The 14,197-nt window shown below is 32.7% G+C and overlaps 1 protein-coding gene and 2 pseudogenes across 3 annotated transcripts; 2 read left to right on the forward strand and 1 right to left on the reverse strand.

Annotated features, from left to right (window-relative positions):
* Positions 1–240: 240 nt before the first annotated feature.
* On the forward strand, positions 241–3,451 carry LOC111278983 (protein indeterminate-domain 7-like; annotated as a pseudogene). The gene is made up of 3 exons (XR_016344058.1): positions 241–1,273; positions 1,388–1,784; positions 2,267–3,451. The product of XR_016344058.1 is annotated as a protein indeterminate-domain 7-like (transcript).
* A 5,886-nt stretch (positions 3,452–9,337) lies between these two features.
* LOC111278984 (uncharacterized) lies at positions 9,338–11,379 on the reverse strand. Its single transcript, XM_089764718.1, has 2 exons — positions 11,231–11,379; positions 9,338–9,726 (listed from the first exon to the last, which is right to left on the reverse strand). Exon 2 carries the CDS (start codon positions 9,712–9,714, stop codon positions 9,514–9,516), a length of 201 nt encoding a protein of 66 aa, XP_089620844.1. The 5' UTR covers positions 9,715–9,726; positions 11,231–11,379; the 3' UTR covers positions 9,338–9,513.
* Positions 11,380–11,505: 126 nt separating this feature from the next.
* On the forward strand, positions 11,506–13,983 carry LOC111278986 (mediator of RNA polymerase II transcription subunit 9-like; annotated as a pseudogene). The gene is made up of 6 exons (XR_016344059.1): positions 11,506–11,776; positions 11,888–11,950; positions 12,053–12,133; positions 12,418–12,480; positions 12,567–12,649; positions 13,564–13,983. The product of XR_016344059.1 is annotated as a mediator of RNA polymerase II transcription subunit 9-like (transcript).
* The last annotated feature ends 214 nt before the right edge of the window (positions 13,984–14,197 follow it).

The raw sequence follows: 14,197 nt of genomic DNA on the forward strand, positions 1-14,197 counted from the left end.
CTAAGTCTTCATTTATATGTATACATATATATATATATATATAAACAAATAAAACAATAGTTAAGTGATAATGAAATGAAACATAAAAAAGTACCGCAATAGGTTTTAGCTATGCCTGTTAGAAATTTAATCAATAGATCAATCATGTCACTGTAAATGTAGAAAGCTGAAAGAAAGGTCTACTACCCCATGATGTGAATATATAGATATATAAATCAACATCTCTTCTTTTTCTTTTTTATATCTCTTTGAATTTGATGTATAAAACATGCTTTCTTTTAACATGGTAGAGGTAGTATAGCTTTTTTTTTTCCCTCTTCTTTTGCTTCTTAGAGTTCTTAACTTTTTTTTTTGGGGGTTACATAGAGTTCTTACTTTATCGAGAGAAGGGGAAACAAAATGATACTATATTTTTAGTAGTAGACTTTTTTTTTTTTGGAAAAAACAGCTTTGTTAAAGGCAAATAGACAGTAAAGAAGAGATTTTTTCTGGGGTTGGGAAGAGAACAGAGGAAAAGACAGAAAGTGCAACGTCAGAGGGTTCCCCCTCTTTGGTTTGTGGTTTTGGGTTCTTGTTTTGGATTGGTTGAGGATTACAGAGGGATCTCTTCTCAGTTCTCATCCACATCTCTATCTTTCTCTCTGTCCGAGTTTTATGAGCTGAGTCTTTTTCTTTATCCTTTTATTTTTTGTTCATATTTGTGTGGTTATTGTTGTATTTTTTTGGGTATTAGCAGCTAAAGTTTTACTCAAAACATGAAGCTCAACAGTGGATAAGAGGGTTTTTTTTCTAAGAAACAAAAGAAATTGTCTCTTGGCTCTTGGGTTGAGGCCAAACCAAAGAAAGAAACCATCAAAGGTCTATGATGAGGATTATGGTATTCATTCATATATGTTAGTAAGCCTAGCTACTTGACAATATCACCAACTATCAATTTCCTTCTCTTTTTAGTTCGGTTTTTGTCTGATTTTTTGTACCATACTTTTTTATGTAAAACCAAGATCCATGGTCCATGATGCAAACTTGATCAGAGTTCTAGAATTGGTTGTGTAAGAGAAGATGATGAAAGGGTTGTTATTCCACCAACAACAGCAACAGCAACGAGCTTTGGAAGAGAATATGTCTAATTTGACTTCTGCAATATCTGGTGAAGCAAGTGTTTCTTCAGGCAATAGAACTGAAGCTGCCACCAACTATACTCAACAGTACTTTAGTTCTCCACCACCTCAAACTCAGCCTGTTAAGAGAAAGAGAAACCTGCCAGGCAACCCAGGTTTGGGTTCAAACCCTTACCTTAACACCATTATTTCTATTGCTTATTTTATTTGTTTCTGGGACTTAAATTTGAAAATTTTTTATGCATTTTTTGGGTGTTTTTTTGAATCAGACCCAGATGCAGAAGTGATAGCTTTGTCTCCTAAAACACTCATGGCAAGAAATAGATTTGTGTGTGAGATCTGCAACAAAGGGTTTCAAAGAGACCAGAACCTTCAGCTTCATAGAAGAGGGCATAATTTGCCATGGAAGTTAAAGCAAAGAACAAGTAAAGAAGTGAGGAAGAAGGTGTATGTCTGCCCAGAACCCAGCTGTGTGCATCATGACCCATCGAGGGCGCTTGGCGACTTGACAGGAATCAAGAAGCACTTCTTCAGGAAGCATGGTGAGAAGAAATGGAAATGTGAAAAGTGTTCGAAGAGATATGCAGTTCAATCGGATTGGAAAGCTCACTCCAAGACTTGTGGCACCAGAGAATACAGATGTGATTGTGGAACCCTCTTCTCAAGGTACGGGAATTAATGTAAACATGAAACAAAAAGTTCCATTTAAGCACACGGTCAAAATCTTCATTTATTGAGGCGTGAACTTTGTATAATTTTGAAAAAAAAAAGGGTTTTCTTTTTTATTACTATTATCTTTTCTTTTTCCAAAAATTCCCAATACCGTATTATTGTCAGCTGATAAACTTTTACATTCTTTGTCTGAGATACATTGAAGAACTCATTGCAATATACATCTACCAGTTCGTACTTTCCATCCACACCCTAGAGAGAAATAGAGTAGATGTGGAAATTGTATTTGCAGCAGCTCCAAGTGGCCAATCTGTCCTATGGTCTCAGAGTGAAAAAAAAAAAAAAAGAATGCAATGCAAAAAGAGATAGGGGCAGAGGAGAAAAGGGAGAGAGAAAGTAAAATATTTCTGGCATTGTCATAGCACTTTATGACTTTTTTTGTTTTCTTGTCTTTTTTTTTTTTTTTCGTTTTTCAGGAGGGATAGTTTCATCACTCACAGAGCATTCTGTGATGCTTTAGCAGAGGAGAGTGCAAGAACAATCACGGGAGCTAACCCACTTCTCTCCCCGCACCAACCAGGCGCATCATCGGCAGCAGCATCTCACATTAATTTACAAGACATCCAACTCCAAGCATTTTCACTTAAGAAAGAGCAACATAGTTTCAGTACAGCTCTAAGGCCAGAGATTCCAACATGGCTCGCCAGCCAACCAATGCTAGGGGCTGGTCTTGGCCCACCACAGCCTATAGACCTTTCCTCCTCATCATCATCAATCTTCTCATCAAGATTAGATCATCAAGAATTCACACAAACGCACCATCAAGATTTAACACTTCATGAAAACCCCAGCCCTAACCCCAGTCTCGGCCCCACTCTTCCCCAATACCATCCAACAACAGTAACTGCCCCACACATGTCAGCTACTGCATTGCTTCAGAAAGCAGCTCAGATGGGTGCAACCATGAGCAGCAAAACTGGCTTATCATCAGCACCAGCTACTACTGCTACTGCTGCAGCGGTCTCCTTTTTGAGACCCCACCAACAAACTCACGTGTCTGCTGGTTCTGCTGGCAGTAACGATGACACAACAGCTGGTTTTGGGCTTAACTTGTCTTCAAGTGAGGAACTGGCTGTGGGTAGTAGTGGATTTATCCATGGCTTGGCTCCTTTCGGGAACCACAAACCTGCTACAGCTGCCAATGCTGGTGATCATGCCGCTGGCTCAGGTGCTCCTCCTTCCCTTCTTCAAAACATGATGAATTCTTTTTCTTCTACCACTGGATTTGACGCCACTTCCTTTGATGATATTGCATTTGGTGGGATTTTGAACGCAAAGAAGGGTGGGAGTTTCACCAATGAATCATTCTTGAAAACAACTACAACAACGCCAACTACGATTGCCACTAGAAACGATCATGAAACTGGCGTTAGTACTCAAGGCTTGACAAGAGATTTCTTGGGTCTTAGAGCTTTCTCTCATAGCGATATTCTCAATATTGCTGGTCTTAGAAGTAACTCCATGAACACTTCGCATGAACAACGCAACTACTCCGAAAAACGATGGCAAGGTTAGGTAATATAGAAACCCTTTTCTTTTTTATTTTCCCTCTTGTAAACTTCTTTCAAATACTATATCTTAATATTCTCCTTTTACCTGTTTCTTTCTTTTTATTAAATCTCCTTCTGCCTTTGCTACAATCTTTCCAAAGGGAATGACCTCTCTCAAAAAACTGATATATAATATCAGTTCCGTATACGTATCCCATGTTGCAAAATTTTGCCTTTTTTGTTTAAATTTAATGTTGGTATATTCTTCATATATATATATATATATATATATATTATTAGATATAAAGCCTAACATGCAAAAGAAACTTTAAAGAAAATTCGGAGCTTAACTCTGTTTATTTTTTATGATGTAATTTTTAGTGAGTTTTGGATTCAAATCTCGTATACTTGCCAACTCTTTTATATCAAAAGAAAAGCCTAAGGTTAATATTATACATTAGACACAGTTACATATAATATTGATAATGGGTGATGTTTAATATATGAAAGCAGTTTGCAAATGAAAAGCAACTTCATGTTGAATATGATAACCACTTTATGGGTTTAGTCTTCTAATGTAATCATATTTGGTAGGTGTTTTTTCAATTCTCAAGTACCTTGCGTGTAACTAAGAAACTTAGAACGCTGCCTAAATCCTCACCTCCTTGCAAGTTATTATATTATTATATATTAATTACTTTTATTTTAAATTTTTATAAAATAAAAGGAACTGTTTTATTTTTTATTTAAAAATTTAAATTTAACGTATTATCAACTTATAAATATTATAAACTATTAGTAAGTCATATAACGACATTTCATAAAAAAATTAATTTTAATAAGCTGTCATTAAAAATGTTTTTTTAAAAATATCATTATGTAATTTATTACTAACGTATTTTATTTAATTTTCCCGATTATATTGTAAATCTAAACTCTTTCAAGTTACGCAATAATTGGTGGCAAGTCATGATTATGATTCATGCACAAGAAATCATACTATAAAATTCTTACATTTTGATTATGTTATATATATTTCATAATGATTTAGAAAGATTGTGTTTATTTCTTATATGTCATGATGAAGTTGAAGACATATTAGGATTTGTATTATTATGATCTTCGACATGTAATGATGGGGTTTTTTACATTAATTTCCAAGTGGGTTGAGTATGGGAGGAGAATCCTAAATGCTTCTTTTTTCACATTGCAAAAGAAATATGAACGAGCAGTATTCGCTTTCATCACCATGACATATAGTATGATTTTTGGTTAACATTAAAATCATGGCTTAGAAAAAATAAAAAAGATATATAATATGAGCTACAAAATTATAAGTCAGACCCATGATTGCTAGCTTTCTATTTCACCTTTTACCCTCGATTAAAAAAATTAAATTATATTAAGATTTATATTTGATACATTATTAATATATAAATTTTATATACTGTCAGTAAATTAAATGATGTTATCTCATTAATAAAATAAATTAGATGATACCATCTTATTAATGAGTAAGTTTTTAAAATATTAATATTTGTATATTTATTTTAAAAATTAATATTTATTCATTAATGAGATGATATAATCTGATTTATTGATAATATATAAAATTTATACACTAACAATATATTAAATATAAACTCATTATATTATTGGTCGCTATGTCATTTTTGTCAATTAACAATGGATTACTCTTATGAATTAATTAAATTTATAAAGACATGAGTTTTTTTTTTTTCAAAAAATTTAATTTTTGTGAAAAATATTTTGAGAATATACCTTTGAGGCTTTTAGCGAAACAACTTAAAAATACTCGACTGCATTACCAAAAAAAAAAAAAAGTAATGACCAATTCTTCCATCTCTCCTCAACTTCAATTTTTTATAAAAAAAAATCACAACATGAGGAAAAAAAAAAGATTATAAACACCATACTTGGTTGAACATGAAAAAGATATATATATATATATATACACACACACACATAAGTTTTAGTATCAAAGTGATTTTTTCCTCAATAATTTGCCTGACAAAATTTTCACCGTTATATTATGTAGAGGCAATTATAAGTAAACTCATGATGCTCCCACTTGCTATGTCCATAATCATGGTGGCCCCTCTACTCCTTGGATCTCACTCTTGATTATCCTATAAAAATCATCAATTTCATCTTTTGTTGATATAATCTAATCATACTAGTATCAATGTTTATATTTGATTAATGAAATCAAAATTTAATTTAATTAATTCATATTATTAATTTTAAGACGTAACATTTAATAGTCTTTGAGTTTAAATTTCAACATCTAAACCTCTTCTTCTATCACATATATTTTACGATTTTTTTTATCAAAAAAAAAAAAAAATCTATCGCGCATTCTCTCCATCGTATTTTTTGGAAGAATAATTTTGAATGTACGGAATAACTAAATATAGATATCAATATAATTAATATAAATGTAAAAGTTTACAGGACGATCAGAACAAAAGCATTGGATTCTCAAGAGACCAAAGATTCATGAAATGTGAAGAGATGGGCAAGTTAGCTAGGGTTAGATATGCTTTTTTTTTTTTTTTTTTGTTTCTGAAAAACAAAAAGGAGATGCTGTTTGACACCTTGTGTGGGTGCAAGTGGGACTCGATCCCCAGGAAGGATCCCTTTCTGCTTATTGGCCTCTTCACAATAAAATAAAAATGTGATTTTCCTTTTTAATATATACTTTTTTTTTAATTTCATGTAATACCTAGCTACACAGTAAAAATAGTATTGTAAGCTGTGGGTTCATTATATATTTTATTTTCCAACGTGTGACGAGTTTTGTGCTCAGAAAAAATATAAAAAAAATATTGTTTTGCTTAAAAATCTTAGGCCTCTTCCAATTTAACTTAGGTAGTTGGAGAGAAATATTTTGGGGTTTAGATAAAGTTTGTCATATTATATATCACTTGATGATTTGTATATTTATGTCGTATAAAATATTAAAATTTATATGTTTTTATTATGTTAATGATCACTAAAATTTTAAGTTATTATTTTTGTGTTTTATTTTTATATCATATTTGTGATGTGTTATCATATCATATTTTATATTATCATATATAATATTATCTGTATTATTCTTTGGTATCATAAAAGAACAAGGTTAAAGACAACTATAAAAAGGTGAATTTTCTTACATAAGTTTGGTAAAAAAAATTAGCTATGAAAAATTAGTTAATTAATTTTAGGATTCATTTGATATTGTGATAAAAAAATTCACACCGCATTATGAAATAGTTTTATGATTAGATTCTTTTAATTATAAAACAAAATTACGACGCGATAAAATGTTTTTTTAATCACATTGTCAAATGAGTCTTTAATGAATTTTTTAGTGCTTTCCAAAGAATATTGAATGGAAAGAATATCTTTTTATAAGTTCAGTGCTTAATTTGTACAAGTTATGAATCTGCCAACAGATATTCCTCCATTTTGCTTACCTTTGAGTACAAATAATGAATGCATATTCTAACAAGGCCTCCTTCGGCTTTAATTTATAAAGTTCTCATGACAATATTATTTCATTGGGTTTGCTCTATTCTTTTTTCTTTCTTTCTTTCTCTTCCATCTCTTTCCCTTTGTAAATTCAAACTCAAAAGGTGATCTCCACTAACCAGGCAATATCCCAAAAAGGTTCCATAATAATTACTTAAAAGTTGTATAGTAGTGCTCAAGAAAGCAAAATTATTGTTGTTCATAAATTGTATATTATTCTAAAGAAAAATCTCTCTTTTCCTTCCTTTCCTTTTTGTCCTTGAAAGAGCTATTATAAGAGAGAGTAGTAGTGTTGAGTAATCAAATGGGAAAAAATGTTATCAAAGGTATGATTAGTCTATCATAAGAAAAAGTGGTTTTCTCTTAGAACCTTTATAAAAAACAGAGGCATGCGTGAGAAAGATGCTTATCCCCTATAAGAAATATTGTTTTGTTAGGTCAATTTAGATAGATATATGAGCTAACTTTGAAAGTGGCAATGGCACTTGTCATTTCATTTTGGTTTAGTAAAAAACAAAAAAAAAAAAGGATACCTCCTCAAATTTGATTTCCCCAATTTCCTCCTTGATCTCATGTTTATATTGTAAGGCATGTTCATACTCCTAAAAGCACACACTCACTCACTCACTCACTCTCCCCTTCTCTCTCTCTCTCCCACGAGTACAGAAAATTATAAAAGAAAAAGTGTTGGAATGTGACATATTTGGCATTTTTTTATACTGGGTTTCTCTTTTAACATCCATTAGTTAAAAAGAATAGCATGTTTGTCATTTACACACATAGAATTCTCTGTTAACACAATAGCAGAAAGGTAATAGTATGGGGAGTGGTGGGCTAAACTCGAAAGCACAGTCCCCTAAATCCCATATGGAATGTCTCAGATTTTTTGGTACTTTTTGTCTGGTGAGGGGACTTCTCATCAATTCTTAAAGCAAAAACCCACACAATTAATGGTGGTAGTGTCTCCAGAAAAAGCTGCCAATTATCAAAGCTATGGTTGTCTAGCTATAAAAAATGGTGGGGGTGGCTTTTGTTTTTTTTTTTGAATATTTTCATTGCATGGGCATTGAAACATATGAGTACTGGAAAACCCAGTTGACTTGTCTTTGTTAAAAGATGCTCTCTCCGCTGGATTATTATGGTACTAATTACTGTAAGCCTTTATCTTTGACTTACCTTAAACCCCACCATTGTCATTTCTTCATAATTCCCTTTTTTTTTTCCTTCTTTTTCTCTGCATCCACATCCTTTGAGGTTTTTGATTTCCAAGTTGATTTCTGGTTTTCACTTTCCCCATTACAAGTAGAAGTAAATATATTTGCTGATTTTTCCAATAGAATTTACTGTTTTTTATAATTTTATTACTGGCAATTCTTTTTTTGGTTTTATATAGTTTAATAAAAGACAAAATCTCCTTCCAAAATTTGACTGAAAAGGGTGCCACTTGATAGAGAATTAGTACCAAATATGACCATGGGCATTGTTCAGTCCTACAAAAATTTTGGTGCACCCTGGGGCCCAATTTCTTAAGTTCAGGCCCACATCATGAAAATTGAAAAGTCATAAATATAATTTTTTTTATAGAGAATTAATGTGTTATATACCCATATATATAGTCCCTTGTAAAAGCCAAAATCCACATAAATGTGTGCTACATTAATTTTGTGAAAATATAAATCATGCGCAATGACTCTATTCATGATTTATTTTGTATGTCAAAAGATACTAGAAGGGTTAATGTCTCAAATCACCTTCGAATTATCATAAAATATTTAATATGACTTTTCAATTTTAAAATTTTTTTAATATAATATCTTAATTATGAATTTTTTTATTAATATAATATTTATTTATCTTTAATGTGATTAACTTTAAATGTTGATACGTGACATATAAATAACCTTTTAAATATCACATTAATTAAACAAATTCATAATTTACGTATAATAATATAAACTTTTAAAATTCATATATCATATAAATATTTTACAAATCATTAATCCAAATCAAAATAGTAAATGACATTTAAATCGGGCTTGAAAGCCCATGCAAAAGCTTTAGGGAAAGCCCAATTTCAATTTCAGAGTGTTTCCCTTGCAGGATTTTAAGTAACACAGAAGCATCATATGCCATTTCGTTGCCCACAGGGATTGTGCTTTGGGCAGATGGAGATGGGTGAAAGAAATCTAAGAAAATAACAGTTCCAGAATGTTCATGTAAAGACTTCAGAGAAACAGCTGTACTGTTGTCAGAAGTATGGTTTCAGCTAGAGGTGTATAAAAGTCTCACATGAATTTGAATGGCAATATACCATCTTCTGCTGGCTTTGCTAGTTAAGACAAGATGATGATCTCGAGCAGTCATCATACTGCGTAAAACATATAAAGGAATTGCTAGTATTTCAGGAAGATAAGGCACCAAGTCTTTTTTTAAAGCATCAAATGGCAATAAGAAGCTTAATTCAAGTCAACAGTGTTGGTTTCTATTATTTCAAGTGATTTTAGAAGCTCTATGATGACCAAAATTACAATTCAGACAGCCATCTGCTCCCGATAAGCTCATGGGAGTAGCTGACAATGCTAATGTATGTTACAAATGTCTATAAGCTGCAGAAAGAAAGAAGGAAAAAAGGAAGATCATTTTGAAGGTTGCTTAGATGCATCTTTTGGGTCCTGTTTTGATCCTGTCACAGCAGCAGATGCTGCCACAGTCATGGCAGCCGCAGCTGCACCCAACTTTGCCCCACCAGCAGCCTTCATCGCACCAGCTACTTTCGCAAAAACAGCTATCCCTCCTACAAGTAAAGCCCTCAAGGCTACTGTTGGTTTCACCGCCATTTTTTATTGAATCTGCAATTTTCCAGTATCACATAAATTCAATTTTCTATTTTCGTTCCAATAACTAATGTAGGTCAAAACAGTGAATAAACTCAGTAAACCTAAACTGTAAGATCATGATGCTACATGTTTCATGCATGTCTTAATTAATGATGCAAAAGAATAAAACCATGTCCCATAAACAGCTAGACACCCATCCTGTAGCTCATACTTGTCACTCAAATTTAGGTTGGATTGCCTTCACCATTCAATTTGGATCATAGCAGAACCTTGGTACAACAAATATTCAGAAGTATAATGTCCACTGTGCTTTTTTCTCTTTTCCCCTTTTGGTCAGTAAGATTTGAACCAAAGATCTAAACATTCGCACCCCAAACGTAAGCTAAAGCTAAAACTCAACACGAGTTAAAAATTTACTCATTATGCTGGCAAGTGAGACTACAGTTTTAAAACTTGAATAGCAATGCCAATTTGAGACCAAACCCTCCATATGACTGAAATGATCAGCCAGACTACTGAGATTGATGAATATTAACGATTCATAGATACTGGCATTCATTGTAGTGCGAGTTCTGTTTCTATTCAAATCTAAAGCACCTCACCTTTTGAGGATCAGTCATGCCATTTTCATTCCACTGCTTAATGATGCATAACATTGGGAAGCCTCAATTGTCTTACACCATGAGAAACCAAAATTATTATTCTAAGTATCGGAAACACTTTTATTTTGTTAAACACAGTTCTGTGACAAAACAGCTATTTATCCAAAGATAACAGTATGAAATATATAAGAAAATTCCTCCACCCACTTCAGATCCCTAGACTAAGAATTTCAACATACAAAGCATTACTGAATAATCATCTCATATTTCTCTAGGGAGCTTTTCTCTTGGAATCCTTCATTTTAACTTCCACTTTGTTCTACAGCCTTACAAATATCTCCGTGCCACTAATAACAACACCACCAACTAGAGTCAGAAAGCAAAACCATGAACATTTCTCTCCATGAGGTTTTCTAAGAACTAAGAAAAACACTTTCCAGAAAGCTAATAAAACAATGTCCAATATCTCCATCTCTCACCCGCATGTCCAAAAAATTCGAGAAAAGAAGTCAATCAATCTAAAACAAATAAAATATTATCCTTTAATCAATGCAGGATCAACTCTACAAGCTCACCTTCATTTAGAAATTAAAAATTCACCCTTTTCCTCATAATTTCTACAGGAAATGCAAGCCCTTCACTTTAGCTATCATAATGACCAAAATCCTGAAAAAGTTTTTAACTTCAACCCCAAAAGCAGTTTTGGGTAAGTACCCATTTCCTCAAACCAATTGTCTAATGCCTCCTATCCTCAACCCAACTAAAATTTTCCTCTTTCTTGTCCCTTCTGTTCCTTCTTCAATGGCAAACTTTAGATTCAAGAGCAATGAAAATAATAATTATAATTATAATTTAAACAAAAAAACAGAAACAGGCCCTAGATCATATAACAGATAAGAGGTAGAAAATCGAACCTTGAATTTGAAAAGAAAATCTTTTTGATTGAGTCCTTTCGCCAATAATTTGCAGAGAGCAAGCGTAATGAAGGGAGAAAAGGTGTAAATATCGTTGCTTTTTCTTTTTATTTTTTAAAAAATGGAGTCTCTTTTTTTTTTGCGACACGTTAGGCATTTTTGTTGCCACTCGTGGCAGAATGTTATTGGAGAAAATGGTTAAAAGGCGTACATTAGCAGCGACAGGCATATCTCTCTCTAACTGTGCGCCGGCAAGGGGAAAAAGAAGCTAGGGAGCTAGCCAGAGAGGGAAAGACAATGGATCCGTACTCAGGAGGAGGAAGCTGGACTATGATCCCCAGCGTCCCAACCCACAGTAACATTTCTACACCCACCAATCAAGACCATCTATACCTCTCTTCTCCTCCACCATCACAACAATAACAGCAATTACATCCACAACAATTCCAACAACAATAACAACATCGACAGCGTATGTTACAACAACAACAAGTGCGGCAGAATCAACATCATCAGTCACTAGCTTCTCACTCCCATCTCTTACATTTATTCCTGTAAACCACAACCTCAACAAAGGTTTAGTACAACTTTTCTTTTTTCTTTAATTGAAGTGTTTGATTTTTTTTTTTTTGGTGTGTTTGTTTGTGGGGATGGCAGTTGGTGGAGAATTTGGGTGATGCAATTGATAATGGAAGCCGGGATCAAAATTCTGATGCTTTGGTTTTGTTGAGTTTTTTTTTTTTTTTTTTTTCAACTTTAAAATTGGTTTTAGTGTTTATTTTGAAGATTATTGATTTTTCTTTTGGATGGGGTTTTGGGAAGATTAATGAACTGAACAATCACTCTGAGAAGTGCCAACAGCTTTTGAACTTGATTGCTGCATCAATTAATACCAAAGGTATGGTAAATTACCTTCTCTGTTTCTTTTTTTTTTAATTTATAATTTCTGTTTTTATGTTATGGGATTTTGATGAAGCTCCATTCTAGGGGTTGATGAATTTAAACAAACATGAAAGTACTTAAAAAGATGCAAGCTTCTGCAAAATGTCACCATTTTCAGTTTTTTCTTATGATTTTTAGAAGGCATGTAACTCGGGAATTTATGATGATAGATTCTTAAAATGTGCTAATATGTTAGTATTAGTGCTTCTTTCTATAACTTGGGAATTTGTGGATGTTGGATGTAGACTGTTGAAGGACAAAAGAGAAAGCTGGAGGGAGGAAAGTGAGCAATTGCTAAATCAAAGGAGGTAAGTAGTTGGTCCTGATTTGTGTTTTCTGCAATTGAATGTTTCTAATTGATGAATGTGTGCATTTTTTTTTCTTCCAATTTAAGGGATCTGATAACCAAGTATAGAAGCTCTGTTGAAGACCTTGTGAAGACTGAGGCATAGTTGCTTCTCACTATACTAAGCACAGGTAGGAAAATGCATACGAAAGAATTTTGACTTGAATATTGTCGATAAATAGTTGCAGTTTGCACTGTTTACTGTAACATATCAATTTAATTTCCAATTTGAATGAGAGTTGCCCATAAAGAATCTTGATGCAAAGAGGCTATTTTGCATGAGCAAGTTGCTTTACGTGTAATTTTGTGTTGTATTAAATAAGTAAAAGTGTGTATAGTCTTGATAACATATTGTTATTGAGTTTCAGTGAGGGCATTGGGTAAGTTGTTTGGGAATGAATATAGGGAAAATCTATGTAAATGCTAGTATCTTGCACAAGCGCAAACAAAGCAAAATGAATCTTACCTCAAAGAAATTTTTGGATAATGAACAGCAAAAATGGGCCTTGGTGAGCAGTTCTTTTGTCTGAGAGCCTGCCTATTAGAGAACTTTGCTACTAAGAGTGAGTCTGTTCTTCTAGATTGATGCATTGAAACTTACTTTGGCCTCTTGGAAATCCGTTTGTGGTGGTTGCACTGATCATAGTTAAACTTTGCAATGCAGTTGTCTTCCATTCATCTGCAGAGCCTGTCTCCTTTAGAGCTCAATGTGAATCAAAGAGAAAGGATATAAATTCTTATTCTATTGTCATCAAAAACTCTTTAGCAAATAATTTCCAAGAAAAATTGCAGAGTTGTTCACTGCTGTTTTAGAGCTGTCAAGTTAGATTTGTATGTTTTTGCACTCAACCTATGATAGATTTGCTTGCTTCTGTGGTTCTTATATTTAGTTGATGTTGGTTTCGAAGTGCATATTTGTTCCCATAAACCATGAAACTGTAAATATCTCGTTTTTCTTCTTTGATTCTTTAATATTGATAATTGTTTTCTTCAAGAAATTTGAACTAAGGCTTCTGACCGTCATTTTGGCTTTTGCTGTTTTCAGGTCAAGAGCTTTCTGTTTAACTCTGAAAGATCAAAAGGTAGTAGAAAATTCTCTTTGTTCAGCAAGTAGAAACTTCTTATCTTGTCTAGCTTTCTCTTTTATCAAGATTTCTTTTGGAATGAGATTATATTCAAATGCAATCTTGGCTTCATTGTTTTGGTGCCATTCAATGTTATGGAGCTCTGAATGTCATTACTGCCGTGCCCTGGGAGCTGCATGTTCATAAGGTTTCTAGTGAAAATTTAATGAAGATCCATATGTCTTTTCTACTGATTTGACTTTACTAGATTATTTGGACCTTGTAGTTCTGCATTCAAGTTTATTTTCTCTCTCTATGAGATTTTTTACATTGGAATTGTTAAGATTTATATATGCCGGTGATTTCTTTATACACTACAAAGGAATCATCATTTTGCTTCACCTTTTGATTCACTAATATTAAGAATAAAATGCAATATTCCAGTCAAGCCACGTTTGAAAATAATATTAGTATTTTAGAACGTTGTGCATTCCATATTTGATAGAAAAATTAATTATTGGTGAATAAACTTAATTTTTATATTAATTTTATTCATATTTTAAATAATTATATTGGAATAAAAATAATTATTATACGATAAATAGTCATAATTAT

This window comes from Durio zibethinus, chromosome 8, assembly GCF_047325235.1.
Source record: "Durio zibethinus cultivar Kanyao isolate XHJ-2024 chromosome 8, ASM4732523v1, whole genome shotgun sequence".
In the NCBI taxonomy this organism is placed as follows: domain Eukaryota; kingdom Viridiplantae; phylum Streptophyta; class Magnoliopsida; order Malvales; family Malvaceae; genus Durio; species Durio zibethinus.

What these genes read in the sequence shown, in the direction of transcription:
- LOC111278984 (XM_089764718.1), bottom strand. Translation starts at nt 9,714, where the DNA reads ATGGCGGTGAAACCAACAGTAGCCTTGAGGGCTTTACTTGTAGGAGGG.